Here is a 27,982-nt window from a genome sequence, read left to right on the forward strand (position 1 = left end):
GTTTTCTCACTAGTAGCCCGAGCGGCCTCTACTCGCCACGCCAGCCCATCTGGACTCCGACCGCCCAGGGGGCGGGACGGGAGGATGGGGCGGGGCCCCGAGGGCGGGGCGGGAGGATGGGGCGGGGCCTCACGGCGCTGCGGAAGTCCGGGCGGCCTATGGCGCGGGAGGGAGTCCCCGGCCGCGCCCCACGAGGCCGGGCCGGGCCGGGCCAATCCCGGGCGACTGGGCGGGCGAACGCGGGGCCGGGCCGGCCGGCCCGAGGAACTGGGGGTGGGGGACAATGGGCCGGTTCCTGGTGCGTCACGGGGGAGTTCCTTAAAGGGGAAGTGAGCGGGGCTACGGGGCGGGTGCGGGGTGCGGTGGTCCGCGGGGGAGGTCCCCCGCGCTTTAAAATAATGCCCGCGGCGCCCGCGCGACCATGCAATGGCGAGCGCTTGTCCTGGGGCTGGTGCTCCTCCGGCTTGGCCTCCATGGAGTGCTGTGGCTCGTCTTCGGGCTGGGGCCCAGCATGGGCTTCTACCAGCGTTTTCCGCTCAGCTTCGGCTTCCAGCGCCTGAGGGCCCCCGACGGCCCCGAGTCTCCTGCCTTGGGGCCCGCGGGCCGGCCCGGGACGCCCGGGGGGCCGTCGGGGCCGTCGTGGATGCAGCCGCCGCTCCCTGGGGCTGCGGCGGCGGGACGACGGCGGGCTCCGCGGCGGCCGGAGCCGGGCGTGTGCGGCCCGGCCCACTGGGGCTACGTGCTGGGCGGCCGGGGCCGCGGCCCGGACGAGTACGAGAAGCGCTACAGCGGCGCCTTCCCGCCGCAGCTGCGCGCCCAGATGCGCGACCTGGCGCGGGGCATGTTCGTCTTCGGCTACGACAACTACATGGCGCACGCCTTTCCCCAGGACGAGCTCAACCCCATCCACTGCCGCGGCCGAGGGCCTGACCGCGGGGACCCGTAAGTAGTCGGCGCTGGCCCGACGCCCCGGCCGCGCGCCCCACGCGCTTCCTTCCGTCCTCCGGGTCAGGGTGCAGCCTTCTGACCTCCGGATTCCCCAAGGGCTGCCGCGGCGTTTAAGGGCCTGGGGCCACACCCGCCCGCCCAGTGCCTTGGCCCGCCCCCCGCCCCGGGCGTCCCCCTGGACTTGGGGGGGTGGTGTGGATGGGCCGGTGGCTGTCCTCTTTCTTGATTCTTCCGGAATCTCTTGAGTTACAGGACAACTGTTCAGCGCAGTCTCTTTTACAGATGGGGAAACTGAGGCTCAGACTGGAAGGGACGGTAGCAAGTACCAAGGGGATAGCTTCGGGGGCTTTAGACTCTCATCTCCAATAACCCCTTCTCCAGATGAACATATATATAATCAAAATGAAATCCCTTGTAAACGGAGCTTCAAAACAGTCTCTCATCCCCTCCCCCGACTTATCCCCATATAAAAATTCAGGGGTTGATTCCAGGAAAGGACTTTTCCAAAGCCAGCCAGTGATAGTGACGCAGAGTGGGTCTCCAACCTTTCTCCTTCATTTATGGGGACTGCTTCTTAGGCTGAGGAAACTTACAGGAAAGGGAGAGACTCTGTCTTGGCTGTCTGGCCAAGATTTGGGGTCTTGATACTCAGGGTTTGATTCCTTGGCCGCTGAATTGACTGTCACCTTTATCTGCCCCATAAATTCCTCCACTCTGGTGGCCGGACTGTCCAGTAAGGTCAGCCAGTCCTCCCCTTCCACCAGCCTTGTCTGTGGAGGCCAAGCTTCCAGGGTCACTGGTGTTGACATCAGAGTCCAGGAGGACAGCACACCCAGCTAAGGACCTTCCAGCTGGAGAGAATGGGTGTGCTTTGCCACTGACCCTGTTAAACCGGATAGGTGACTACCTTCCTCTGGGTGATGGGAGTAGAGGAGATGGGCTGCCCATTGCCTTGGCCCCACATCCTATGGGTGCTTTTGGACTTTGAGGGATGTATCTTCCTTCACCTGGTGAAAGGAAGAGTCCTGTCCTTAAGTTCTGAAAAGGAAGCCCATATACTAAAGGGGTTTAAAGAATTTAAAGAAATGGTTAGGTTATCTACAAAGTCATATCTTAAATGACAATTTGAGGAGCATGAGTTTTAGTGAAGCGAGGGGCACAGTCCAAGCTAGTTTCAAAGGACTGGGCCTTTTTAAATTTGTAGGAAACTGATGAGTTATTTTTCTTGCTTCACTGTATCAGGCTTTATGGGTATGAATATTTTCTATCTCAGTTTTTTTTTTTTTTTTTTGAGAAAAATTTTTAAGTTTTGATAAAAATTACTGGGGCCTTTCCAGATATTAGGAAATTAGTGAGCTAATTGTTAGTCCTTAACTGTACCAGACTTTATACCTATGTATTTTCTTTGGATCTCATTTTTTGTTGTTTGTTGTTGGAGGAAAAAAAGATTAAAATTTGAAAAAAACTAAAAAAGCCTAAAACCCCACCAGACAGTTATTTTTAATTTATTTTTCCTGGCAGCTCCTGCCCATATGCCTACACATATTTTACATAGTTGAAACCAAAGTGTGTGTACATATTTTGGATCTTGTATTTTCTCACTAATGCTCATGGTATTACAAGGAGGGAGAGGATACTTTGAGTAAGTGCCCTTATTCTCTCTCACTTTTTCCTCAGATTTCCTTTTATGGTGTGGACCTAAGGAAAATAGTTTAATGAGGACTTGTGATAACGCTTTCAATTGGAATATGATGGTCAGGAGAGTGAGTTGATGACATTTTGATGCTTTTCTTAATGACCGTTAGGAACCCTTTGGAGAGTTGGAGCCCTTCTCCAGCAAGGTGACGTGGCAGTTGATTAACTTGCTGGTCCCTGTGGTAGTTCCAGGTGGCATAGGCTTTGTTTCAGGATGAAGTCTGCTGATGAGTGTCTTGGTTTGATTGTACAGTGGCGGTGTGGGTAAACTGAAGTCAGGTTGCTTTGAGACAGATGTATTGTTGTTGGAAAGATGGAGTTTGAAATATTGAGCAGATGCCATTTGGGAAGGGTTGTTCCCAGAGGTTAATAAACCTTTCGGTTGATAAACCTTTGGTGTCTTTGAGGAGGTGAAAGAACTCTGGGTAATGGTGGCTTTGAATAGACCCTCACACTGACTGCTTCCAAAGAGTGGAAAGGCTAATTTTTTTTTACTCTCCTTTCTTTAACTTAATTCCTTTCAGACTAGGATTTTCAAAGAAACGTTTAGAACGAGAGCTTTGTCATTCTGGCTCTGAAACAATAGGATACATTTACATCCCCAAAATAGATAACCTGCAATAAAAACTTTTCAGATTTTCTTTTATTTCTTTAATATCTTTTTTTTTTTTTTTTGGTGGGGGGTAAAGATTTTATTTATTTATTTGAGAGACAGCAAGAGTGAGAGTGAGAGGGCACAGAGGGAGAGGGAGCTGAGCAGGGAGCCCGATGAGGGGTCCATCCCATGATCCCGAGATCATGACTGAGCCGAAGGCAGACGCTTAACCGACTGAGCCACCCAGGTGCCCCAAAGTTTTTCAGATTTAAAAAAATCAAATGTATTCTAATGATAGTTGTCAAGCATATTCTAATGATGCATTTAAAATATAGAGTGACATAACCATTGTATGTAGAAAGTACAGAAACAAAATATGGGTGCTCAATCTGTGTTTCTTTTCCTTTTAGTCACATTTACTTGAGGCTTGTCTTGCATGTCTTGTTTGACTGTAGGTTAGGGTGAGGAGTTAACGTGAAGTAAATGAAATCTGAACACTTTAAAATAGCTAATCTTTCGGCCCAGCTACAGATTACTGTGCAAAGTCAGTTACTCTCATATCCCCAATTTGGGTTGGAGGATCCGAATTCAAAAGTTTCTTCAGATAAATTTGGATATTCTATTTCTTGTCATCTTGTGAATGATAACGATAGTTCAGGCCTTGGGCGCATGATCCTTCTTTGCTTCCTGCATGGCCATATTGCTGTTCAAGTAAAAAAGCAAGCCTGTGAACAACCCCAACTGATACTGGCCCCAAACCGACCCGTTCCGAGGCACCGCTAGCATAAGGTGGCCTCCTGTGCATTCTTCTTTCTTTCTAATGTCCTGTCTCACTTCACAGTCAGACCTAAGTCTTTTTCTACGATGCCATTGAACTTTTGAAAACAATTTTCCTTGCTTTACTTGGTTCTCCTTTCCGTTTCTTCCGTTTGAGCTGCTCTCCCACATTTCAACATCACTTGAGAACTGAGTGCTGTTGTGTGCTCACCTTCCCTTCCCTTTGTCTTGTCTCTCCAGATTGTCAACCCCTTGGCACAGACACTGCTTCCTATGTTACCTCAGTGCTACCCAGCAGCAGGTAGATTTCTGAACAGCTGGTACAGGTTAAATATATGTGGGAGACTTTTTTTTTTTTTACTGTATGTTTGATTTTGTTAGTTACATAATCAAAAATTGTCTGTCAAAGGTTGTAGTTTTTTCCAGCTCTGTTTTGGGGTGATAACCTTACAAATTCACACTGGGGTGAATGTCATGAACAGTCACACGTGGTAAATTAAGTGGAGAGTTTAATTCTGGGTCATCGTGGTTCAGCCAGCTGGTGATGTGAAAAGATGTGTACTTGGGAGCCTAGCCCCGTACTAGAAGATTTAGTTCTTGGCTTGAGGCACTTAGCAGATAAGTCAGGCTGGCCATCGATCAAGAATATCTACAAAGAACAAGGCCACAGTCTTATACCTACATCATGAGCTGGTGTAAATGGAATCACAGTAGTATGGTGCTGTTAGGCCAAGGGGGTTTTATGGAATCTACGTTCCACTTCACACCCCTCTTTCTTTTCTTCTATTTTGGCACATTTTGAAAGAGTGTATAGCAATTACTTGGTAGGAAATAGTTAAAAGTGTTTTAATGCACACCTTAGATTTTTCAGGTGATTGGTCTTAGTGGAGAGAAGGAACCCACCCAGTTATTCCAAATTTTTATTTTTTTACCGCAGCGTTGCTTATAACTGTTCATTGTGAGTAACTGCTTGGGCACTGTATTGAGAGGTATTGTAAAGTTGTGTCCTTTTTAGTGATGGCCTAAAAGGAAAAGTACTATAAAACATGTGAAGCAGTTTAGCAGTCAAAATTCGTACTACCTTCCACGGGCCTGTGCAGGTGGAGTGGGTGACCTTGGCCCAGACGAGGGTACAGCTCAGGAGAGGGCAGTTGGGGTGTTGCTAAGTGGTGAGGTTGCCATTTTCTTTCTTTTCATTTTTTTTTTTTTTAAGATTTTATTTATTTATTTGACAGAGAGCACAAGCAGAGGGAGCAGCAGGCAGAGGGAGAGGGAGAAGCAGGCTCTACTGAGCAGGGATCCCAATGTGGGGCTCGATCCCAGGACCCTGGGGTCATGACCCAAGCGAAAGGCAGATGCTTAACCGACTGAGCCACCCAGGCCTCCCAAGGGAGCCATTTTCTAATGAGGTGGGTCCTGGGAACCCACTCTGTTTCTGAGCCACAGAGCAATGCAGTTAAATATTTAAACCCAACAGAATATTCTGGAGTTGGCAGAATTGAGCACAAGGATCTCCCTGTCTACTCTGACCTTCTTCTCCAACTTTCTGCATTTCCTGTATCCTTTCTGGCTGGCAGTGCCCTTGAAGTGCTTATTTTAACCCACAGCTCTCGGCTAGAGGACCTTTTGCAATTATATAACTTTATTTAGAAAGAATCTACAGATCGAAGAAGCAGGTGCTGTGTTTGAGCCGTGCAGTGTGCTGGCCTCATGGTTTGTGAGGGGCGAGATAACCTGGTTCCCAGATAGCCCCTTCTATGTAGCCTGTTTGAAACAATGTATGTAAAAGTTACCTCTTAATTCTTTGTCCTAGATTTAGTGGGGTAACACAGCACACAACAAAGCAACAGGAAGGAAGCCTCAGGTAAGATCAGCTGTGACGTGTTGAAGTTCTGTTTGCCTGCCTCATGTAAGGCCATTCACCCAACCCAGGCACATTGCGGGGGGACGCTTTCAGAGAGCAGAGCAGGCCATCCAGAACAGGGAAGCGAGACCAGTCCCATTCGAGTGACTGAAGGACTAGCCACAGTGGTCTGGGGATGTGCTGGAAGATGCCATAATTTCAGTGAATCTGCTGTCAAAGATAAAGCCAGGGCTTTTTGACTTTGGTCTTTAGTGAAAGTAAGCAGGTATCCTACTTCTCTCCTTACTTCTGAGTGACTGGGAGCTTTACCCTCACTGCAGGCCTGAAGTCGGCGTCTTAAGATTGCTTCAGAAAGGGAAATCGGTGTTGATTGTGGAGACAGGAGGTGTGGGCAGAAACGTGGGTGCAGCTCCAGCGTAGAGAAGTCCTGCCTTGGCTCAGCTCCTCAGAGTTGGTGGAGGTGATGGGATTCTTTCATTGAGATGTGAATGAGAAAATGAGATCAAGAGGTTAATTTATTCCCCAACCAAAGCACAGCTGAGTGGTAATCAGGCTGTCATGGAAGGTATTTGCTTCTTTTTGTGGGTAACCTGCTGGAGCGGCTGAGTTCTGTATTAAAGGGTCATGGGGGTGGGCACCTGGATGGCCCAGTTGGTTAAGCATCTGCCTTCAGCTCAGGTCATGATCTCAGGGTCCTGGGATCGAGTCCTGCTTAGCGGGGAGCCTGCTTCTCCCTCTCCCTCTGGCCCTCCCCCCCTGCTTGTGCGTGTGCTCTCTCTCTCTCTCTCTCTCAAACAAATAAATAAAATCTTAAAAAAAAAATGAAGAGTCATGGGCAGGTCACACGACAGGGTCTTTCTTTTTCCATTCCTAATGTTTTTGAAATCAGAGCTCTTTGAAGCTGGCCAGAGAGCTTGATTTGTGGTGATAAAGCTGTACCTCAGAGCGGGCACACGACTCTGGTTCACCACCTCTGGACTTCCTGTTGCGTGTTCTTCCCACAGTAGTGTCATTGGTGTGTCTCTGTTGTTGTGTGACTTGAGTCCACTTGCAGACACTCTAGAAATAGTCACTTATGAGACAGAAAGACCACTGCCAAACTGACTCACCTATAATGGTCCCTGAATCAGTGAGAGTTGCCAACAGTTTCAGTTTCTGATGGGTGTTTAGTGTTATTGTCCCCTTTTTCTTTTAAAATAAAGTACCTTTCTTTAATTTTAATTTTATTTCTTTTTCAGTTCAAATCTGAACATCAATGATGTCCTAGGGAATTATTCATTGACTCTTGTTGATGCATTGGATACACTTGCGGTAAGTGTTTAGCCTTATTATTTTTTTCATTAATTAAGATATTTCGGGATTGATTATCTCTAGTTTCTACCAGGGATGGGAATTCCAGGAAACCTGATACTCAAAATGTATTCATAGCTTTGATAGCCATTGTTTATTTTAATGACCTTAATGCTGAGGGTGAGAAAGGCATTCAAGGTTAAAGGAGTGGAAATGTGATTCCCCTAAAAAAAAAAAATGGAGAAGAAATGATTGTTTTGGGGGAACCTATTTTTCTTCCAGTTTCCCACTATTTTATTCGATAAAGGAATCAGTAGAGCATTCCATTCAAGTTGACAGTTACTGTAGTTAAGATTTGAGAAGTAAAGACAAGCTCCGGGTCAGTGGGCCCCTGAAGTAGCATCTGGCTGCTTGCTCCCCGGGAGTGTGTCCTGAGCCCTGGCCCCGGGCCCCTGCGCAAGACCTTCTCTAGAAACGCTCCTCTCTGCGTGCCGCTCGTGTCTTGTCCACACCGAGGCTGCCAATATGGGCGCTGCCTTTTCCCCCAACATCCCATGGTTTCCTCGTGGAGTCCGGGAGCTGGAGACGCCTGAGCAGATAGGAAGACGCTCGCTGCAAGCAGGACGCCGCTGGCATGGTACTTGCCATCACTCCGTGCGGGCCGTGTGCGCGGTCTGCCTCTCGGCGCTTTGCTTCCACGGGACTGTACTTCAGCGTAGCATGTTAAATCCTCCTTCGTGAAGCTGTCGCAAGCCTCTTTGCTCCGCTTCATTGTCCAGCACGCCTTTACCACTAGAGAATTCTTCCCGTCTTCGAGCCCAAATCCTGCATTTACTAATGTAGTCTTGTCTGTTTTAACTTCCCTGAGAAGAGTTTAAAGCTGTCAGGGGTTGGAAGTGGGTAATGCTAGCTAAGTTAGTATTACAGCTGCCCAGGAGCTCGCTGGCGGGAGACTCGCTAGGACTTGGGAGGAGCTCGAGCGGTCTCTGTGCCCTCCTGGGCCCAGGGTCTGCGGGGCCTCTGGGCTTTCATTCTGCCAGCCTGTGGTTGCACAGCATGTTAGTGGCCCAGTTTCTCCTTCTGGGCTTTTTGCTGCTCCGCTTCAGTCATCCATCCTCGGCGATCACAATGTGCCGGGACAAGTCTGCTCAGCCTAATTAGAGTTATCTTGTTGAAGATACCGGAGGCTGACTCAGCCTTGTAGGTGTTGCTTGGAGAGTCTCCCAAAACTCACGTACCTTATGAAGGAGTGCCTCTCATCCCTGACCTCTCTTTTTTGGCCCTCATTGTGTCTTTTTATCCCTCTGCCATGCTCATTAAGTACAGAGACCTCATCTGTATTATTCACTGTACTCTCCACCTAATGGTGTCTGATACATAGTAGGACTGCAAATATGTGTTGAAAAAATGAACTTCTCCAAATTCAGCATTTCCCAACACTGTTTCCAAGGGTATATTCCCCAAAAGAGGAATTCCATTTCCAAGTGAACCTTGAGAATTTCTGCATGGCTGTCCATTATTGGAGAGCTACAACGTATGCCAGCATTTCAAAGGCTCTGAGAAGTCCTGCAGTAAAGAACCCGATTTAACTCCTTTGTCCAGTCCAGGTTTTCTTAAGCCTGAGCAAATGATTTCACAGCCTGCTTACTCTGTAGCTGTGTGACTAAAACGGTAAATTGGACTATGTAATTGAAAGTTGCTGGCTTCCTTCACCATCCTCCATTCGATCTGAGATCATATCAGCCTCTGCAGCTGCTAACAGATATTGTCACTGGTGAGCATCTGTAAGGAAACAAAGCCACTTGTGTGGTTTTTCATTGTAGAATATCCGGTCTTCACTGTGCTAGCACTTCGGGCTTATTTTTCAGGTGTTACTTCAGCTGAGGTTTTCTTGTTCTCTTGCTAACGTTTTAAACAGGCTCTAACAGATGTGCTGTAGAAACACTCGGAAGATAACAGTCCCCTGACCATTGGCTGCAACGTGTAGCATTATTGAGTAATCTTTTAAAAAGAAAGAACTAAAGGCCAGGAAAGAAACGTCTGTACTTGCTCTGGGTGTTTATGGCATAATAACAACAAAGAGGGAGATAAAAAGATGTGCTAGCCCAATAAATACTAGGAATTCAGGCACGCTTGAAAGAAATAGTGTCTGGATGAAATTATTTGTTTTTCCTTTGTGTGTGTATCATTATGATGTCCTTAAAGTCCCAGGATTGTCCTAAATTTTCGAACAGAATGAAAGCATTTTGGTTGAGTTAATCTGTAAAATTTTATTCCCAATTTGCACTTCATATAGGAGAGAGTGGCTTAGCATGAGATCATATTCAGGCACCCAAAATAGGAATCGTAATTTTAGATCACTCTTTAAAAAGGACACGGAGCAGATTATTTGTATGTTTTGTTTGTTTCGAGTGCCCCTGGGTTTATGCTGTGCTCCAAAAGATAATGCTGCTATTTCTTAAAGTGTTTGGACATCTGGATAAGTAGCAACAAGTCCACTTTCCAGATGTTTCAGTCTCCTGGGAGCCAAGCACCCAAGCTGTCGATTTATTTGAAGAGCATAGGGGAAGTTATATTTTTGTTTCTTCGGTTTTTGGATTTATTTTTACTCATTTCAAGAGTTTTAGGAACTCTAGCGCCTTGCATGCTAAATCAGACGAAGTTTGAGGGAGAGTCTAGTGGGAAGGTGAGGGGTACTAATGGTTCATGAGGAATTATTTCACAGTTTGACCATTAGGAGATAGGATTCTTGAGTTGCGGGAAATGGGCTTGCCTTCTGTCCTGGAATATATTCTAAGAGATAACTGTGTTTCTACGTGTTGTGTTTATGCTCCTTCCATGGGTGGCAAAACCGCGGACAGACATTTAGATGAAGTGGCCCCTCCGTGTCATTTCAAGCTGTTTTAAGGGTTTGTGTTCCTCTTTTTAAAGATAATGGGAAATTCGTCTGAGTTCCAGAAAGCAGTCAAGTTAGTGATCGACACAGTTTCATTTGACAAAGATTCCACCGTCCAAGTCTTTGAGGCCACGATAAGGTAAAATAGTACATGAAATGGATGGAAGGCTTCTTTTCTGGGTGTGAGCAGCAAAATTCCTGAGGCTCTCCCTGCTGCGAGATCCAGGTAGAGAGTCCACCGGGGACCTTATGGGCGCCGTGTCGTTTTCCTCTCCCTTTTGGGCTTCATCATCAGTGGAACAATTGACATTTCAAAGTAATTACATTGGGGTCTGAAAAGAAAGACTCACTTAAGCTTTAATGTAGGTGGGAGACGGATGTCCTATTAATGCAGATTTTCACTGTCACTTGGTGTCTGGTCTCATTTCCTTCCTTCACTGTGTCCTAGGAAAACCCCTACAACATTTCTGAAGGAAATGAAAGTTTCCCATCTTACCTACCACCCACAGAGGACGACTGCTTACCATTTGGGTGTATTTCCCTCTCATGTGCCACTCTAACTTCTCTCCCCACCCCCCACCCCGTGCCCGCTGCCCCCCCTCCCCCCACCAAGGTAGTTGGGCATATGTTCCATACTCAGTTTTGTATCTTTCATCTCTAGGCTGATATATTGTGACTATTTTACTACTTAAACTTTTTGAAAACTGTGTTACTGCATAGCATTTCAGATGTGTCATTTATTTAAAATGAAAGTTATGAAAACATAACTTCAAACAACAATCGTACCAGCAAACATCATGATCAGCTTGAGATCATTGGGGTGATGCAGGATTCCTGGCTCCGTAGGGACATAGACCTGAGCCTGAGCTGGTGGCCGTCTGCCTCTGAGCGCGTCTTTTCCTCCTCTTCCTCACCTTGCCTCCTCACCAGAAGGTGGAGAATTTCTCAGCACTTTGGCAGCCTGAACTAGGAGAGCTACTTAGTATTTGCTGTCTTGCCCTCTCCTGTTTCCCATATGGTTAAGTGTTTTCCCCATATGAGAGAAACCGAGTCCTTTATTAATACTGAAAGGTAATGTTTATTCTGAGAATGGCTGGTACCCTCCCTTCAGATGAGATGATTGAGACTGCTGGCCATTAGTTATTACTTTAAGTGAGATTATTCTTGGTGGCCTCAGGTGAATGGTTCTCTGTCCCCCCATTACCCAGTAATGTGGGTAATTAAGAATCGGTCATTTATCAGGGCTGGAAAGAACTTCAAGAAGCCATTAAGGTCAGTCCCTGGGATTCCAGGCAGCTCTGAGTTCAAGGGGTTTGAGGCTGCTGCTTTCAGTCTGAACTGGATTGTGCGCATTGACAAGCCACGTGATTGTATTGTTTTTGTGTTCTTCTTGTCATCCTGTCTTTTAGGGTCCTAGGAAGCCTCCTTTCTGCCCACAGAATAATAACTGACTCCAAGCAGCCCTTTGGTGACATGACAATTAAGGATTATGATAACGAATTGTTGCACATGGCTCATGACCTGGCCGTGCGGCTCCTGCCGGCCTTTGAAAACACCAAGACAGGGATCCCCTATCCTCGGGTACGTAGAGTAGTTGGACGTTTCAGCATCTTCCTGAATTAAAACTCTTTTTTGATTGATATATTTGGGGGGAGGAGAGAAGTGATGTGAAAGAGGAAAGCTGTGTCCTTGAGAGAATTTGTCCCTAAATGTGATGTAAATGTTTTTAATTCAGTCAGCATTTACCGAGCACCTACTGCATACTAGGCATACGGTTGACATACGTGATTCTTCCCCTTAAGGAACTTATGTTCCTGTACTCAGTATTCTGAAGTTCTGCGTGTGAGAGTTATGTCCCCTGCCACAAAACAGCATGGGGAATTTGTCTTTATTTCTGACTCGAGTACGTTTCCCCAGAGACCCTCATGTGTGCACTGTAGGGTCCTGGCGAATGTTCTTGGGAGTGCTTCACCTGGATCTTTCAAATAAAAGCCTGCCCAGCCCAGCCAGTGAGCTGCTGATTTAAATGCAAGATTTGGAATGCGATTATATCTTTGTGGCACCCAATTTGCTGAGCTCAGAACTCCCTTGGGAATTGAGTCAGCCTTTTAGGTAACCAGAAGAGAATTGCCAGCCCACGGAGCCTCAGTGATGAAACAGGCTGTCACATTCTTCCCGTGTCTCCCTTGTCTGCCGGTTTGTGATTTCTGTTCGCTGAGCAGGGGTGAGTTCCTAGTAGCTCACTTAAAATTGATAAGGGATCCCACAGCTGGCCTTTGTTTCTAATGCCAAAGCCCGGTTATGGAAAGACGTGGATTAGTGCATAGCATTGTAACCATTCCCCTAAGACTTGCTCTTATTAAAACAAGGCCGTGGTGTTCTGATTGTCTTGTTTGTGTCTTCGAAGCTTAACTCCCCTGTCTCAGGTGTGACATGGGAGGCGGTGAGCTGCGTCACACTGCAGTAAGTTTGGTTCAGTAGTTGAGTCTAGTGGCTGTGACCTGGCCTTCTAGCCCTGAGGGTTCCTCACAAGTCTTGCCACAAATCCTTTGTCTCTTCCTGTCCCCAGGTGAATCTAAAGACAGGCGTCCCCCCTGACAGCAATAATGAGACTTGCACAGCGGGCGCCGGTTCCCTCCTGGTGGAATTTGGGATTCTGAGCCGACTCCTGGGGGATTCTACATTTGAGTGGGTGGCCAGACGTGCTGTGAAAGCCCTTTGGAACCTGCGGAGCAATGATACAGGATTATTAGGTGTGGTGGCACCTTCTCAGGCTGTTGGGACTGGGTACATGTGGCCCCCTTTCCTTTCCTCTTCTCTGGGGCTCTCCTCACTGTCCACTCCTTCTGTCTGTACCACCGAACTGACAGTGGACACCTCAGAGAGAATGGCCCTTCGTGTCTGCCATGTCCAGTTTCTCTGTGGGACTTTCTGCTTTGAGTGAGGCTGTAAGGTTTGATGGGAAAGAAGAATGCTTGTGCTGTTTGAGGGTTCCCTTCTGATTTGAATCCCTTAGCATATTCCACTTGAAAATAATTATTAATGGAAATGTTATAAAAAGAACTGCCTCTGAGGCAGATTGTATTGTTTCAGCATAAGGCTCTAAATATAGGCATTTGGAGTTACTGGTGGAGTAGCTTTCTCCTTTAAAAAATCTAGGCATGTGGTAGTAGGTTGAAAGGCCAGATTAAACCTACATTAGGTGGGTTTTTTTTTTTCCCTCTCGAAAATATTTGGTCAAGATGTTATTTAAAAAATTTTTATTATGGAACATTTCAAACCTACAAAAGTAGGAAGAAAGTATAATGAATAATGAATCCCTGTGTACTCATCATTCATCTCCAGTAATTACTAGTTTTTGCTAATTCAAAATATTAGTTTTAAAGGGTTTTACACTGAGAAAAATTTTTAAAAATTTTAAAAATTTATTCGAGAGAGAGCGAGAGCACAAGCAGGGGGGAGGGGCAGAGGGAGAGGGAGAAGCAGGCTCCCCACTGAGCAGGGAGCCCAATGTGGGGCTCGATTCCAGGACCCTGGGATCATGACCTGAGCCAAAGGCAGATGCTTAACCGACTGAGCCACCCAGGCGCCCCAGAAAAATTTATTTTGTCATCAAGAAGTACCTTGATTAGTTGTTGGAGGGCCATAGAGCTTCATTGCAAGAGCGCTGCCTTTTTAAAAATGACTTTTTTTTTTTTAAGTAATCTCTATGCCAAGTGTGAGGCTCGAACTCTCGACCCTGAGATCAAGAGTTGCGTGCTCCTCTGACTGAGCCAGCCAGGTGCCCTACAAGTGATTTTTGATTATTCCTTAAGTTTTTAAGTTTATTTACATATTTGTTGTGTTTGGCAACAATGGTAGAAATAAACAAGTTGCCCAGATCGCCACCCCACCACCAAATGGTTTGCCAGTGTCACCATGACATTTTTACATTTGGCAGTTCAGGTTGTTCAGGTTGTTATCTTGCTTTCATAGCTACTGTCTTTAAAATCTACATAGAGTCCTTTAACTCTTCCACTGTGGGACACTTGGAATATTTCTGTTTTTTCTTTTCCCCCCTCATTTTACAGGTAATATAAATCATAGAGTTCATAATTCTTGATGAACAACACAATACTTGTTCTTAAAAACATTTTTTTTTCACAAAGGATAAATTCCTAGGAATGGCATTACCGAGTCAAAGATTTGAACACTCCTTTGGCGTTTGAAATGCACTTAATCTGGAAAGGCAAAATGACAAATTTACTTTTCTCTTGCCTGAAGTGTTTTCCCCAGTTTTGTCCCACTGTTTAAACACCGTATATTGAGAAAGATTTCCTGGCTGGCTGTGCCGCTGATGGGACTGATAAAAATGTGAGGGCGAAGCGTTCATTCCTTCTTTTCTGCCAAGGCTGAGGGTGTGGGAGAGTGGTGGGGCCAGAGTAGGAGGGCACCCTGGAGGAGGAGCCGTCTCCAGATACCTGGGGCCTGACGGGCTTTATCTGTTTTTGCAGGCAACGTGGTGAACATTCAGACGGGCCGCTGGGTTGGAAAGCAGAGCGGCTTGGGCGCTGGCCTGGACTCCTTCTATGAATACCTCTTGAAATCTTACATTCTCTTTGGAGAAAAGGAAGACCTCGAGATGTTTAATGCTGCGTACCGGAGTATTCAGAACTACTTAAGAAGAGGGTGTGTCTCCTCCCTTGCCCTGTAGAACAGCCAGGGTGTGTTCTCCACCTGACTCCACAGCGTCTTGTGGTCTCCGCAGTCATCTTCCCGCTTCCTGGTTGCTGGGCAGGCATTTGGGGTGAAGAGCTGTATTAGCCTTCTGCTGTGGCGTCGCAAATTACCCCAGCACTTAGTGGCTTACACGGCAAACATTATGTCACACAGTTCCTGAGGGTCAGGAAGCCAAGAGCTGCTGAGCGCACCCAGGGTCTCGCAAGGTTGTCACCAGGCTACTGGCAGGGACTACAGCCGTGTCAAGGGTGGGTCAGGGCCGGAGGACCCACCTCTAGGCTCACTCCTGTGGTGGTTGGCAGGCTTCAGTTGCTCGCCACGTGGACCTCTTTGTAGGCAGGTGATGGCAGCCGGCTTCCCCCAGAGTGAGTGATCTGACAGAGGTAGAAAGAGAGGTCAGAGGTGTGCTTTTGTGACCTACGTTTGGAATGACAAACCAGCCCTGCTGCCCTGCTCTGTAGACCCCGCAGACCAAACCTGGTACAGTGTGGGAGAGGGCTGTACAAGGCCCACCCTCTGTGACTGCCAGGAGTCAGGGATCTTGGGGGGCCATGGTGGAGACTGGCTGCCGCAAGGAGTGACACGTGCCTGTGTTTCGCTGTTGCTTTAATAGCAGACAGAGCTGTAATTCGGACCATTACTGATGAATTGTTCGGATTGGTCTTTATACCTAATGACAGAAAGGACAATTACCACATTTCCCCCTCTGTTGTTTAAAACAGCATTATTTGCTACCCAGTGTTCCGTCAGGAGGGCAGGAGAGAAGTGCCATTCAGAGTGACAGTGGCTTCTACCCCGAGGTCGCCTCACTTCCTTAGGTCTTTGTCTGCCTTTGTAGGTTAAGTGTCCAGTGCAGGTGATAGGTACTGAGTTTCTGCATGTTGAGATTTTCTTGGACCCATTACGTTAGCTGTTGTAGGAACCCCTTATGTGAGTGCTGTGTTTTAGTAAGAGGCCGTTTGGCCAGAGTTCAGTCATTTTTGCTTTTTAAAGTCCCAACCTAAATTGAGTAGTAATCCCTGAGCATCTTGCTCTGATGCGTTCCTTCAGGCCCCTGGTGTAGGACCTTATTAGAGAAGAGACTCTTTTCCACTCAGGTCAAAACCAACAAAGACCCACGCTAGATACCTTATTACGTGGCAGTACTCGTAAGCCAGAAAGTCCAAGTGCTTTCTGCAAAATACAGTGAAGTCCCTGATAAGTTAAAATGGCTAAGTTCAGAGCTTTTATTCCACGGTAGATGTTACCTGACGCTAGAGTCTGGTATCCACAGGTAGAGGTTTGAAAGAACGAGTTAGGAGAAAACGTTAATGTTGATGCCATTGAAGTGAAACCACCCGCGGCTGCGGGAGGAGGAGGGCTGGAGGGCCGTCAGCGAGCCTTCTCACCGTTGCCTGCTCTGCTTGGCCCGCCAGCCGGGAAGCCTGTAACGAAGGAGAAGGAGACCCGCCGCTGTACGTGAACGTGAACATGTTCAGCGGGCAGCTGATGAACACTTGGATTGACTCGCTGCAGGCCTTCTTCCCTGGACTGCAGGTAGGTAGCCACCGCGTTTGCCGAGAAGACGTGGCCATTACCACCACGGGTTTCTGTGTGTTCTCTTTTCTTTTTGTGACACCAGAGCATTCTCGGGCTCGTCCGGATTTGGGAGATTAGTAGCACAATATGTCTTGATTATTCTGTTTGTGAGATTAGTCGTCAGGATCTGGAACAGAGCCATACTAAGTAAGTGTAAAACCATGGCTGGAGAGTGACCGTACGTGATTTTTGGGTCATCTGTCTCTCAGTTGTTTATTCTTTGCTCCTAAGTACAGTTAACATCTTGCCCTATGCAGTTCACATCAGTTTGGCATTGACAGTCTGTTAGGGAGGGCACCCTTTCCCCTGAGTTGCTACTTTTGGGTTGGTTTTGTCTCCAACCAGGTCAGATAAGAAGTGGGGGGCAGAGGGAGCGCCCAGGGCCTGCGTGTCACATCTTGCCACTTTGAGAAAAGCGTCTTCTCCTTAGGTTCTGATAGGCGATGTGGAAGATGCCATCTGCCTCCATGCCTTTTACTACGCCATCTGGAAACGCTACGGGGCCCTCCCTGAGAGGTATAACTGGCAGCTCCAGGCCCCCGACGTGCTCTTCTACCCGCTGAGACCGGAGTTAGTGGAGTCTACGTATCTCCTCTACCAGGTACTAGACTCTGTGTTTCAGCGCTAGCAGGACCTGTAGCAGGTGGTTTTTAGCAGACATTGGCTGATTGGTGTAGAACTGTGCTGTTTCTTTGTGACTCCGATACGGTTGCCGCCTAACCGTAGGCTTGATATCGAGTGGGATTCCTGGTTCTACAGGACAGAGAAGGCGTCTGCGGTCCCACATGGAGCTGTTGAACCTAACCTTCCGCAAAGCCCATCGGGCCTGTACCATAGGGCTTTTCTCTCACATCCTTATACATGAAAGAGGACTTAATACTCTGTGTTTTCCAGATTTATTTGGCCAAAGAACTCTTTTTTGAGATACAGTTCTGTACTCATGCACTGTGAGACCCTGGTCTGTGTAATCATTATTCAGACCAAAGGAATTCTTTTTCTGGATAAAGGAAATCATCTGGGATTCATCTGAATGTCTATTTTTGTTTAATAGTTAAAAAAAAGTATAGTGTTCGTTTTTCCATGAAATTTCATGCCAGAAGGATTGTCACTTTAGCTGTGAAGTCTCCCCCGCAGTCGAAGGCAGGTATTTATACCTCTGAGCGTGCCGTCCATCTATACACACGGAGAGTCTGCATCCATTCACAGATCCAGCAGCTTTCTGCAAAGCCAGCCTGCAGTGCGCCTCAGCCGACCGGGGACAAACGCCTGCAGGGGCAAGCCCGTACATTTTTGAGTTCTGGTAGTAGGATTAGTACTGTGGTTTGGATTTATTGAAGAAAAAATTAATGCTGAATCGTGCCATTTGCTTCTAGACGAAAAAGGGAGAAATCCTATGAAACTGGTCCTAGGCCTCACATGAAAGAGAGAGTTCATGAGATCTAGATAACCTCTCAGAGGAGGGCACGGATAGCCTCCGAGTTTGCTTCTCTGAGCTGGGTGGTCAGCCCGGCTCCGTGCGCCCCGAGGATGCTGTGCCTGGTGCTGCCCAAGTTCTCCTCTTAAGCTTCGGTCTGTTGCCTTTGGGTTTATACCTCTTCATTTCTCGTCACTTCTTCTTTCCTGTTTTCAGCTTCTTCCTCCCGTTGACTCTTTTCTTCGAAGTCAGAGAACCCTTCAGCTTCCTGGCTCCGCCTTCTGAGGCCTCTCCCTGTGCCTCTTCCCACACAGACCGCTGCCCTCAGCCACGGTAGTTTGCATTTGCTGCTGCAGGCGGGCCCTAGGCGTGGATCCAAGATGAGCCCCAGCTCTTACACTGTGTGTGGGGTACAGGTCTCATCTTCCCAGAGAATTGGTTTCCTAGTGAAGCCGTGAAAGAGCATGTGACAGCACAGTAAGCAACCCTCAGGACTGAGTTCGTAGGGCGGCTCGAGAGGAAAGTGTGGGGGCCTCCTGTGTGAAAGTCTTCTTGTTCCTCTTAGCTTTTCCTCAGAATGCTGTAAGTGGAATGGGGGCAAAGTCCTGCGTCCTTGGGCCTGCATCTTAAGTTTGAGAGTTCGGAGGCAAGAGGGAAACTAGATTTGGGCTCACATACGGTACCATCAACAAGGCATTCTTTCATTTCTGATCATGATGGGGACCGGGAGAGCCAGAGCAGGGCATCGTTCTGCCCTGGAGCGGATTGTCTCAGCGGTTAAACAGACTGTAGATGTACTTTGACGTGAACCAGCAGAACACCTTAGTTCTTTGACACGTGTGACCCTTCAAGGTAACGTGAGCTGGGCGCTGTGCCTGCCTTTGGCCAGTGACTCGCCTCTCGGGAGATTGCTGCAGTCACCATGATACTTGTTGATGGCTTGTTTCCCAGGCCCTCGCCGGATCACGTTCTCTCATGTTCTCTCTAGGCAACCAAGAATCCCTTCTACCTCCATGTAGGAATGGATATTCTGCAGAGTCTGGAAAAGTACACAAGAGTCAAGTTAGTTTCCTAAGTTCCTTCCTTTTTCCGTTGGCCACTTTTGATTTATTTTCAGTTGTTCCGGGGAAAATAGAATTATTTTGCACTTTAATTTACAGAACAGGTCAATTAATGTTAATCCTGTAGGAAATTTGCTTACTTCTTGTGTAGCAGGACCAGTCCATTACAGTGGGAATTGCTTTTTATTTTTTATTTTTTCACCTTTTTTTTCTGTAAGGTTCCAGCAGACTGTGTATGTTCTTTTTAAATAACTTATTTTTCCTAGTTGTACAAATAATACATGTACTAACAAGTTGAGGGAGTACAGAAGATGTGGAGGTAGAATCTTGTCATTGTAATCTCCATGTGTAGGTAACCACAGCCAACATTTTCATGTAGTTGTACATATAATGTGTGTATATACGTATATGTTAACAAAAACTATATTTCAATTTTGTGACCTGCTTTTTTCACTTAGCAGTATATCTTAAGTATTCTCTTACAAAATATTTTAGGCTATCCAATGATAAGTCAGTTCTACAGATACTGGGACAAAAAATTTCAATCAGTCCTAAATTTGTTGCCAGTCATTTTCTTGGTGTCATGTTAAGTGCTTGGCAAGTACCCTCCACCAGTCCCACCTTCTTCCCCCTATGACTAACCTGATGATTTAGCAGCCACACCACTTTTTCATAAATTTGCAAATAATCTAGGCTCAAAAAACATAGCTCTTAAACCTAACCTAATTTGTGTTTCATATGGCATTTGATAATTTGGCTGATTATTCTGTTAAGAGACTATTTCCGCTTCTTAAATTAATAAGCAGGTAGGAAGGAGCAGAGGCAGGACTAACTGGAAATTTGTTTTATAGGTGTGGGTATGCGACATTGCATCACGTCATAGACAAATCCAAAGAGGACCGGATGGAGAGCTTCTTTCTCAGTGAGACCTGTAAATACTTGTATCTGGTATGTGTGTTAGAAGGTTAACCCAAGAAATGTTTATTAATGCTCGGAGCATGCGTTCATCCGGTCTTCCATGTAGCATACATTCACCGGGCACGGCTCTGTGCTGGGCGTGTGCTGGCCCGGGGACCCAGTGCTATCAAAACAAGAGCGTATTGCTGTCATCTGCCGTGGTTTCTAACCTTGTGGGGGAGGCATCGTCAAGTAAACAAAGGAACTTCCGATTACAGCCGGTATGAAGTGCTGGTCACGGTTCCTAGAGGACCTGCGCACGTGAGTTGGGATGGTCGGGGAGGTCGTCTCTGAGGAAGAGAGCAGTGTCTCCCGCCCTTACGTCTTTTGATGCGTGTGAGTTTGGCTGAGACCCCAGCCCGTTTGGCTCTCTGTCCACACACACGTTCTCAGGTGTGTGGAGAGAGACAGAGTCACGGGACCTGGAGGAAACCTCTAAGGGATCATTGTCAACATTCATTCTTCCCCTTATGGGAGCTGACGTCAGGTGACTTGTGTGGGTTTTCGGGGTGACTGCATGGCAGAGCTGACGCCTCAGTCAGGTCCCCCCGGGGGCCTAGGCCTCCCTCTCAGTGCATGTCTCCGGGCCAGGCTGGCCGCCCTCTGCAGGCTGATAGGAGCCCTGCGTGCATCCTGTTCAGCAGCCCTTGGTGCCTGGGGTGGTCGCGGGCGAGTTCTAGAGCGAATAAAGGAGACCTCCTAGGCTGTTCTAGAGGAAGGAACATAGGGTCTGGGACCAGAAAACCTAGGCCTACCCCATTCTTCTGTTAGCTGTGGAAACACAGACAGGTTGTGCCAAGTCTCGTTTTTCCTCATCTGTACAATACTTCAGGTGACTGTAAGGTTTCTTCTATCACTGAGATTTCTGTCCTAAATGTTCACTCATTTAACATTTACTGGACACCTGCCTTCTCCACCCACTGACCTGTCCTGTATTCAGCTTGGTGTTCTTTCTGGACGCTCCTGCCTCATGCCTCCTGTGGAAGGAAGGCACTGCCCTCTGTCCTTAGAGCCCGGCCCGTATTCTGACAGGAGTCAGTCGGGTGGTGGCACAGGGGTCAGGCTCTATGGCCAGGCCCTGGGATATGGTGAAGGATAGAGCGTGTGCTTCTTCCCTTCCGGCATTTTCTAGTTGAGGGCCTAGGTGTATGTGAGGTGGGGTTAGTTCTAGAATTCTAGTGCCACAACTGTCAGGGGAGTGAATGGGGTCATCCAGAGAGCTTTTATAGACTATGCAAGTTCGGGTCTCAGCCCTGGGATTTCTGAATCTTTGGGTCCGAGCAGGGTGGGATGGAATGGGGGAAATTCAGGCATTTGGGTTTAAATAAAACTGGTGATTCTGATTTGCATCCAGAGTTGGGAGCCACCTTTTCACCCATTTGTCACTGAAAAGCCCGAGGACCCAGCAAATTCTGCTCCCCATGTAGTCTGGGACACACTCAACTGAGTTTGTTCCAAATGTGCTACAATTACCAGTTGTATCTTTTTTGTTTTCTTTCTTTTTCCTTTCCCACTAGCTATTTGATGAGGAGAATCCAGTCCACAAATCCGGAACCAAATACATGTTTACAACTGAGGGACACATTGTATCTGTGGATAAACATCTTCGGGAATCACCCTGGAAGGAATTCTTTTCTGAAGAGGGAGGGCAGGACCAAGAGGGGAAGTCTGTGCACAGGCCTAAATCACCGGACTTAAAAGTCATCAACTCCAGCTCCAACGTAAGTTGCTTTCTCCAGGGGTGGTTGGCATGTGGAGGAGGAGAAAATAATACAAACTTGTCATCCAGAGTCCCTGACAGAAAATTGGTGGCACACATAGACTGGGTCACTGGGGAAGAGTTTCACAAAAGACCGTTGACAGTGGGGACCCCTGGGAGTGGCGCTGCTGTCCATCCTAGCTGCAGGGGCTCGTGGTCCCCGGAACCTGGGTGGAGAGAGGCGTGCTGGGGCAGGGGGCTCCTGGCAGAAGCCTCGTTCTGAGCTGACTCCAGCGACCTTGCAGGAAGGGAGCCAGCAGAGTGAACACTTGACCATCCTTCTGCCTTTTCCTCTGTGGGAGCTTCTCAGTGCCAATGCTCACCAGACGTCAGAGGCCACAGGGACTTTTGGTATAATCTATCAGGTTGGCCTCTGGGGCCAGAGCAGAATGGGGAAGGGCAGAGAGTGGATCTGGAAGGACAAATGGAAGAGATCAGCCAAATCACCCACCAGCAGAGAGGGGGAAGGAGCAGTCATGAGTCATTGTGATTTTTAATGTAATGCTCTTGGAAGTGCAGAGGAACTCAGTTTTGTTTAAAGCAAGGTTTCATTGAGCATGCCTCCACCGTCCTGATGAACACGGGGAAAGGTTTGGAAACCAGTCCTGCAGTTCCTGGTAGGAGTCCTAGGTAGTGGTACTGATTTGAGTCAGAATGGTTTGGAAGTGGGAGACCCCGTATCAGTTGAAATATCAAACTGGGTTATCCCACCGTGCCCTGGGTGCCGCATCTCTGCTCAGAAAAAGCCTCTGTTGTCAAGATGCCTGCCACCTACTTCCAAACTGCCTTGGTTAGGGGACACCCCTTGGTCCCAGACTCTGCTTCTGAACTTGGCCTTCAGTGTCTCATTGAAGGTCTTTACCATCAGTCTGTGTACTACGTTGACGGACCAGAGCAGAGATTGGTCCCCCAAATCTCCAGAAGGCCATGGGGTGTAGACTAGGCAAACACAGCCCAATTGAGAAGGAAAGAGAAGGAGGAGAGCTGGGGGGAGGGAAATAGTAACAACAGCATTCGTGTATAACGCCTCCCACAGCCCAGGCCCCTTTTCCAGCTGGTCTTGCCCATTAACGTCTCACTGCGGCCCCTCGAGGGTAGGTGCCGTTGGCCTCCCATTTTACACGTGGAGAAAGGGAGGCACAGAGAGCTTCTGGTCGCACATTGGAGCCAGGAGGTGGACTGGAAGGAGACACTTGTCTTAGACCTGATCCTGTGCCTGGCTCTGGCGATGTGGGTCCGTCAGAGGGGGCTCGTGGGGAGACCGGCTCCTCCCCGGTGTTTGTCAGTAAGGCGCCGCAGGAAGTGCTGCTGAAACACAGAGGAGGGAGGAGTCGGAGGAGTCAGTCTGCCGGGGGAAATAAGGGCCAGGTCTCCTTTCAGAAGATCCGTGAGGGATGCGGAGGAGCTTCGCAGGAAGGGCTGTTCGGGCAGCAGGGATGGCACCTGCAAGTGCGCGGCTGGGGAGCGGCTGGGACGAGCTGAAGGACCTGCGGCCTTGATCTCAGGGGATGCGGAGTGGGGGAGGGGGTAGTGAGTTCGGTGGTGGCACGGAGCAGTGGGAACGTGCTTCCTCCTAGGCGAGTGTGTCATGAATGTATGTGGAAACTGTCGGCAGATAAACGTGTTTGGTTCTCAAATTCGCATCTCCTTTGAGGGGGGAAAGGGGCTTTTCCTTAACAACAACAACAACAAAAAAAAACAAAAACCTCTGTCAAGCACTTAGGTTTTAGCTGTGGCTGGGAAAAGCCACAGTACAGTTGACACTTGAACAATGCAGGTCCGAACTGCATGCGGATGTTTTTGATAAGTACTTTGCAGTCCTGTCAATGTATTTTCTCTTCCTTGACTTTCTTAATAGCATTTTCTTTTCTCTAGCTGCCTGTATTGTGAGACTATCGTGTGTAATACACGCAGCATACAAAATACGAAGTGTAGCATCTGCTGATTAAGTTACCAGCAGGGCTTCCGGTCAGCCGCAGGCCGTCAATAGTTTTTAGGGAGTCAAAGGTTACATGTGGGTTTTCAGCTGCACTGGGGTCAGTGCTCTGAACCCTGCATTGTTCAAAAGGCCAGCTGTGTTTCCAAATAGCTACGGTGTTTTCTGAAATTCTGGGTGGATTAAGTTAAGGACGCAAGGGATGAGCTTCTCATGGTCACTCTGCCCTTGGGTGGGTGTCTTTTAGCCTCCTTGGTCTCCATTTCTTCCCCTGTGAAGGTATTAAATGATGTTAGTCATCCTCAACTGGGGGTGGTTTGCTCCTCAGAGAACAGCGAGCAATGTCTGGAGACAGTCTGGGTTGTCATGACTCGGGGGTAGGGGTGAGGGGCATCTAGCGGGAGAGACCAGGGATGCTGGTAAGCATCCTGCAGTACGCGAGAGGGCCCCACGTGTCAGCAGTGCCCAGGTGGAGAAACCCGTTTATTCTCTGAGCAATCAGTACTTGGATTTTTAATGCAAAGTTGACATATTTCCTCTTTGTTGTTTCCTTTCTAGTGCAATCGTGTTCCTGACGAGAGGAGATACTCCCTGCCCTTAAAGAGCATCTACATGCGGCAGATTGACCAGATGGTTGGCTTGATTTGATCTGCTCACCTCCGTGGGGCCTCATCTGAACCCGGATGGAAGCAGCCAGACCCACGCTGTGCAGAGATCCAGTCTGAAGCGGAAGAGGATGGAAGTCTGGCCGTCTGTGATGGTGTAGGGATTTCTGTCCAGCTCCTCACACACATCTAGCAGATTCTTGCATACATTAGTGTTTCTCTTCTGTTCAATAAAATGCCCCGTTTTTCTTAAGGGTATAATTTGAAGTAAGAAGGTACGTAGGAGTTGGCTTCTTAGGACATGCTGATTTTATAAGCACAGTGTGGATGGGGCATCTCTGGATGGGGCTTCGCAGCTTCCCACTTTGGAATCCAACAAGTGCGTTCCTGTCTCTGGCACTTGCCGTGACTGCAGTATTGCTACCTCTCTGTTAGAGGACTGTGAACGAAATTTCCGTGCAAAGGGCCTGAAGTTCATCCCTATTTATTGCATTTTGTTATCCTTTCTCTCTCTCATTAGATAATTGGCTCTGCTTCCACCCACAATTTTGGATCACAGGGAGGAAAATCATTCAGTTTTTCATTTGCACCCCACATAATCTTCACAATGTTACAAGTTAATTGCTTATGAATAACTTTTATCTGAATTTCAAAAGGCAGTCTCTTAAGTTGTCACACAGCTAGATCTTTGGGACGGTATATTACATTTAATTTGACCTTACCTGAAGAACTCCCATAGTTCCAGGACCAGGTGCCTTTTAGGGAGAGAAAAATACCCAAGAATGTCTGAGCTTCCATCTATCTCATATTTACTAACCAAGGATTCTCAATTCTGACCGTTTTGGGTTAGAATTTTGTTTTGTTTTTGTTTTCTGTGTCTAGTGCCAATTAGCTAAGTCAGGGAGAAAGAAATGGTCAGACGGCTCTCTGGCATCCCTGAGCCGTTTCTCGTCAGGGAGAAAGAAATGATCGGACGGCTCTCTGGCATCCCTGAGCCGTTTCTCTGTACTGCGGGCTTTAGCTTAGTGCCTTACAGGATTTGGGTTGGGGCCACTGCTGCTCTGGTTTTAGCGGCCTCGTTTTGTATTGTCACGGGGTGGGACCACAGTGAAAAAGGGGAAGGGATGAGTATTAGTAAGAGTCTGGAAAATTCTTGGCCAGTCCTTGCCTTTCAGCCTGGTATTTTAAGCAAACCGACTTTAGGAGGAAGTTGTGCTACACTGCCTTCTTTCTTTGTTATTCTTTCCTTAGCCAGAACAGAAGCATCTCTCTTTGACCTTAGGCTGAATGCTCCTACAGAGCAGAGGTGGATTTGAACCCTCAGCCTGGCTTCCGTATAACGTCTGAGGTTGAGATGCATCCTGGTACATCCTGGTAGAGTCTCTTAACCTCCAACCTTACCTGTCATGTTGCTCACCTGTCTGCTTGCACACTTCAAATGATTTCCTGTTCATTTTTTTAAAACCAGAAGTGTGGTCTGAGCCATTCCATATACCAATCAAAGGGAGAAGTTTTATTCCTTCTTGAAATTTCAGTGTTACTGTTTTTTTTTTTTTAAAATAGATACAGAATTCAGTTCTTGGAGATTTTTGCAAAAGGGATTTTCAGTAATAAATGCATGACCTCTGTCTTTTAAGTATTTACTATGCAGATTGTTGTAAAGTAAACAAAATCAAAAGCTTCTGTTTTACCTTTTCTCTTCATTTTGGAAGCATTCTCTTAATCGACCTTGTCTCATCTCCTGAATAGAACATTTTCTTTGAGAACACTGTATATTTTAGGTGTTTTCGTTGACTCAGTAAAATCAAAATGTTCATTTGACATACGCAGGTACACCCAGGCACGGCGTCCCCCTACCTTTACTCCAGGCAAACCGAGGCAGGACTATAAATGTCCCGTCTGGGGGGATGGGGCATGTCAGGGAAGGAAGTCTGTCCTCTGGGCATCAGTTCTGTCTCTCGTGGCCCTGCCGGGTGCCCTCTCCAGCTTCTGGGGCAACATCGATGTGTAGCATTGCAACACCACCCTCTCATCCAGGCCCTTAACCTGTGTCCCGCTCTGGCATTCCATCCCCCTCGTGCTCAGGAAAGGGACCTGTGCCTCAGGGCCACTGACGCACGCCAGGGGCCACCGGCTGCCATGATATGTGTTTTGTGTGAAGTCTCAACCTCCCTTGACTTCTGGGCACTGACTTGTACCAGTTGGCGAGACGGAGGGTGAGGGTGTTACTACAGACGAATCCTGGTGGTTGAGCTTCCAGACTAGCCGGTCTAAAGTTTGATGCTGCCCGTGATCTGTGGGGCTGGAGGCAGAATACTGTCTAGTGCCAGTCATGAAACGAAGGTTCTTTGAGACAAGTTCAAAGCTTGTTTTCTTTTTGGAAATCAGGATGTCAACAACTGTGTTATATTTTGCAGGGCTTTTGCTGTTTTCTTCCATTCTGTGTTGCAGGGTATCAGATAGGGAAGGGCCAGGGAGGGGAGTGTCGAAGAGATTCCCTCGCTCAGTGCTGTGCCCCAGGCCTGGCCTGATTCTGAACAGAGGTCATCCTTTGGAACAGCCGTGAGCCTGCACCATCCTCAAGTTCCCCTGTGTAGCTAGCGTCTGGAGTCGGCTTTGGTCGATGCGAGGAATACGGTTTTGCAAAACTCTCGTAGAAAGCTGCCCTGTAGTTAGGCTGGGCCGTCTCAATCTCCTACCACAGAGTTCTCAGTCCATACAGGGCAGACTTTGCTGCTTTCGGTGATGTGACCGAGGAACTCATTTCCGGAATGGGAGGTGACAGACGAAGTGTTGGCTGGCTTCCAGCTGTGCTGGCCTTTGTGAAGAACCAGCTTCCAATGTTCACATCTTTTCCTATCGTTCCAGCTCTTGTACCCGAATTCTGTCTGTGCCTCCAAATCCCAGGTTCCCAGGTTGTCCTGGATCGGGGGGGCACGCACATGTCACTAAAGTCATTGTGTGTTTCTGCATCAGGGTGTGTCTGTGCAGGTGAATTTTAGAGGAGGCTCTTTGTGCAATCCAAGGGCCTGAACGTGGCTCCACCTCCTTCCCTCCCCTCCCCCACCAAAGAAAAGTACCCTCTTAGCTATTTCCTTAGCTCAGTTCACCGAATGTTTGCAAACTGTGATCCTTTGCTTCAGATCTTGTGGACTGAACATCAGACGTCCTTTTCTTCTCTCTGGAGGGCTCCAGAGGTCTTTCTCTTGATGCTTTCAAATTTAATGCTGGTGAAAAGGTAGGGCTGAATGATTGCTCTAACTAGAGTACCTGAGCAGGGACTTTTGAAGAAAATCTTGGTCTTTCCTTTTCCATTCCCAGACATCCAGCTCCGTCTCTAGTGCCTCTTCCCTGCAGGGCAGGGACCCTTGTGAAAGAGGGAAGGTGGGCTGGCTGGGCTGTGTATCCCCAGGTTTTGCAGGGCTCAGGGTTCTGTTCCTGCTGGAGTTTGGATGTGAATCCGGGAAAATGTACCTGTGGACCTTCCTAATTCATACCCCCTTTCCCTCTTTCTGAGAGGCAGAGAAATAATATTTTTAAAAGGTATTTTGTTTTAGTTTTAAATAGCAAAACACAAGCTGCATTTTTATTTATTATGCACAAGAAAGGTAAATCTGTTTTTACAAAAAAATCTGGAGTTGGAAACTCTGGGAAAACCTGTTGAGATATACACATGCTTCTCTCTCTGTAATGTGCAATATGCTTTGCAACTATAGATGATATTTTATGTTTAATCTGTAAATAAGAAATGTATTTAAATTAAGAGGGAGATTTTTTGTAAAAGGACCAAATGTTCTTTTATAAATATACTAAGAAATATCTTGTTCTTTGAAATTTATTAGGATTTTTATGAGTAATTTTTATTAAAAGATTCTTTTTTTTTTTGAA

The 27,982-nt window shown here is 47.5% G+C and overlaps 1 protein-coding gene across 1 annotated transcript; it reads left to right on the top strand.

The window, feature by feature from the left end:
* The first annotated feature begins 328 nt into the window (after positions 1 to 328).
* Positions 329 to 27,982, top strand: EDEM1 (ER degradation enhancing alpha-mannosidase like protein 1). The gene is made up of 12 exons (XM_026501270.4): positions 329 to 942; positions 7,118 to 7,190; positions 10,101 to 10,204; positions 11,475 to 11,646; positions 12,635 to 12,818; positions 14,559 to 14,733; positions 16,200 to 16,320; positions 16,793 to 16,963; positions 18,765 to 18,838; positions 19,689 to 19,785; positions 21,312 to 21,515; positions 24,048 to 27,982. The coding sequence occupies exons 1-12, from the start codon at positions 422 to 424 to the stop codon at positions 24,135 to 24,137; spliced, it is 1,986 nt and encodes a 661-aa protein (XP_026357055.1). The 5' UTR covers positions 329 to 421; the 3' UTR covers positions 24,138 to 27,982.

The sequence above is a fragment of the Ursus arctos genome, unplaced genomic scaffold (assembly GCF_023065955.2).
Source record: "Ursus arctos isolate Adak ecotype North America unplaced genomic scaffold, UrsArc2.0 scaffold_14, whole genome shotgun sequence".
NCBI classification, from domain to species: Eukaryota; Metazoa; Chordata; class Mammalia; order Carnivora; family Ursidae; genus Ursus; species Ursus arctos.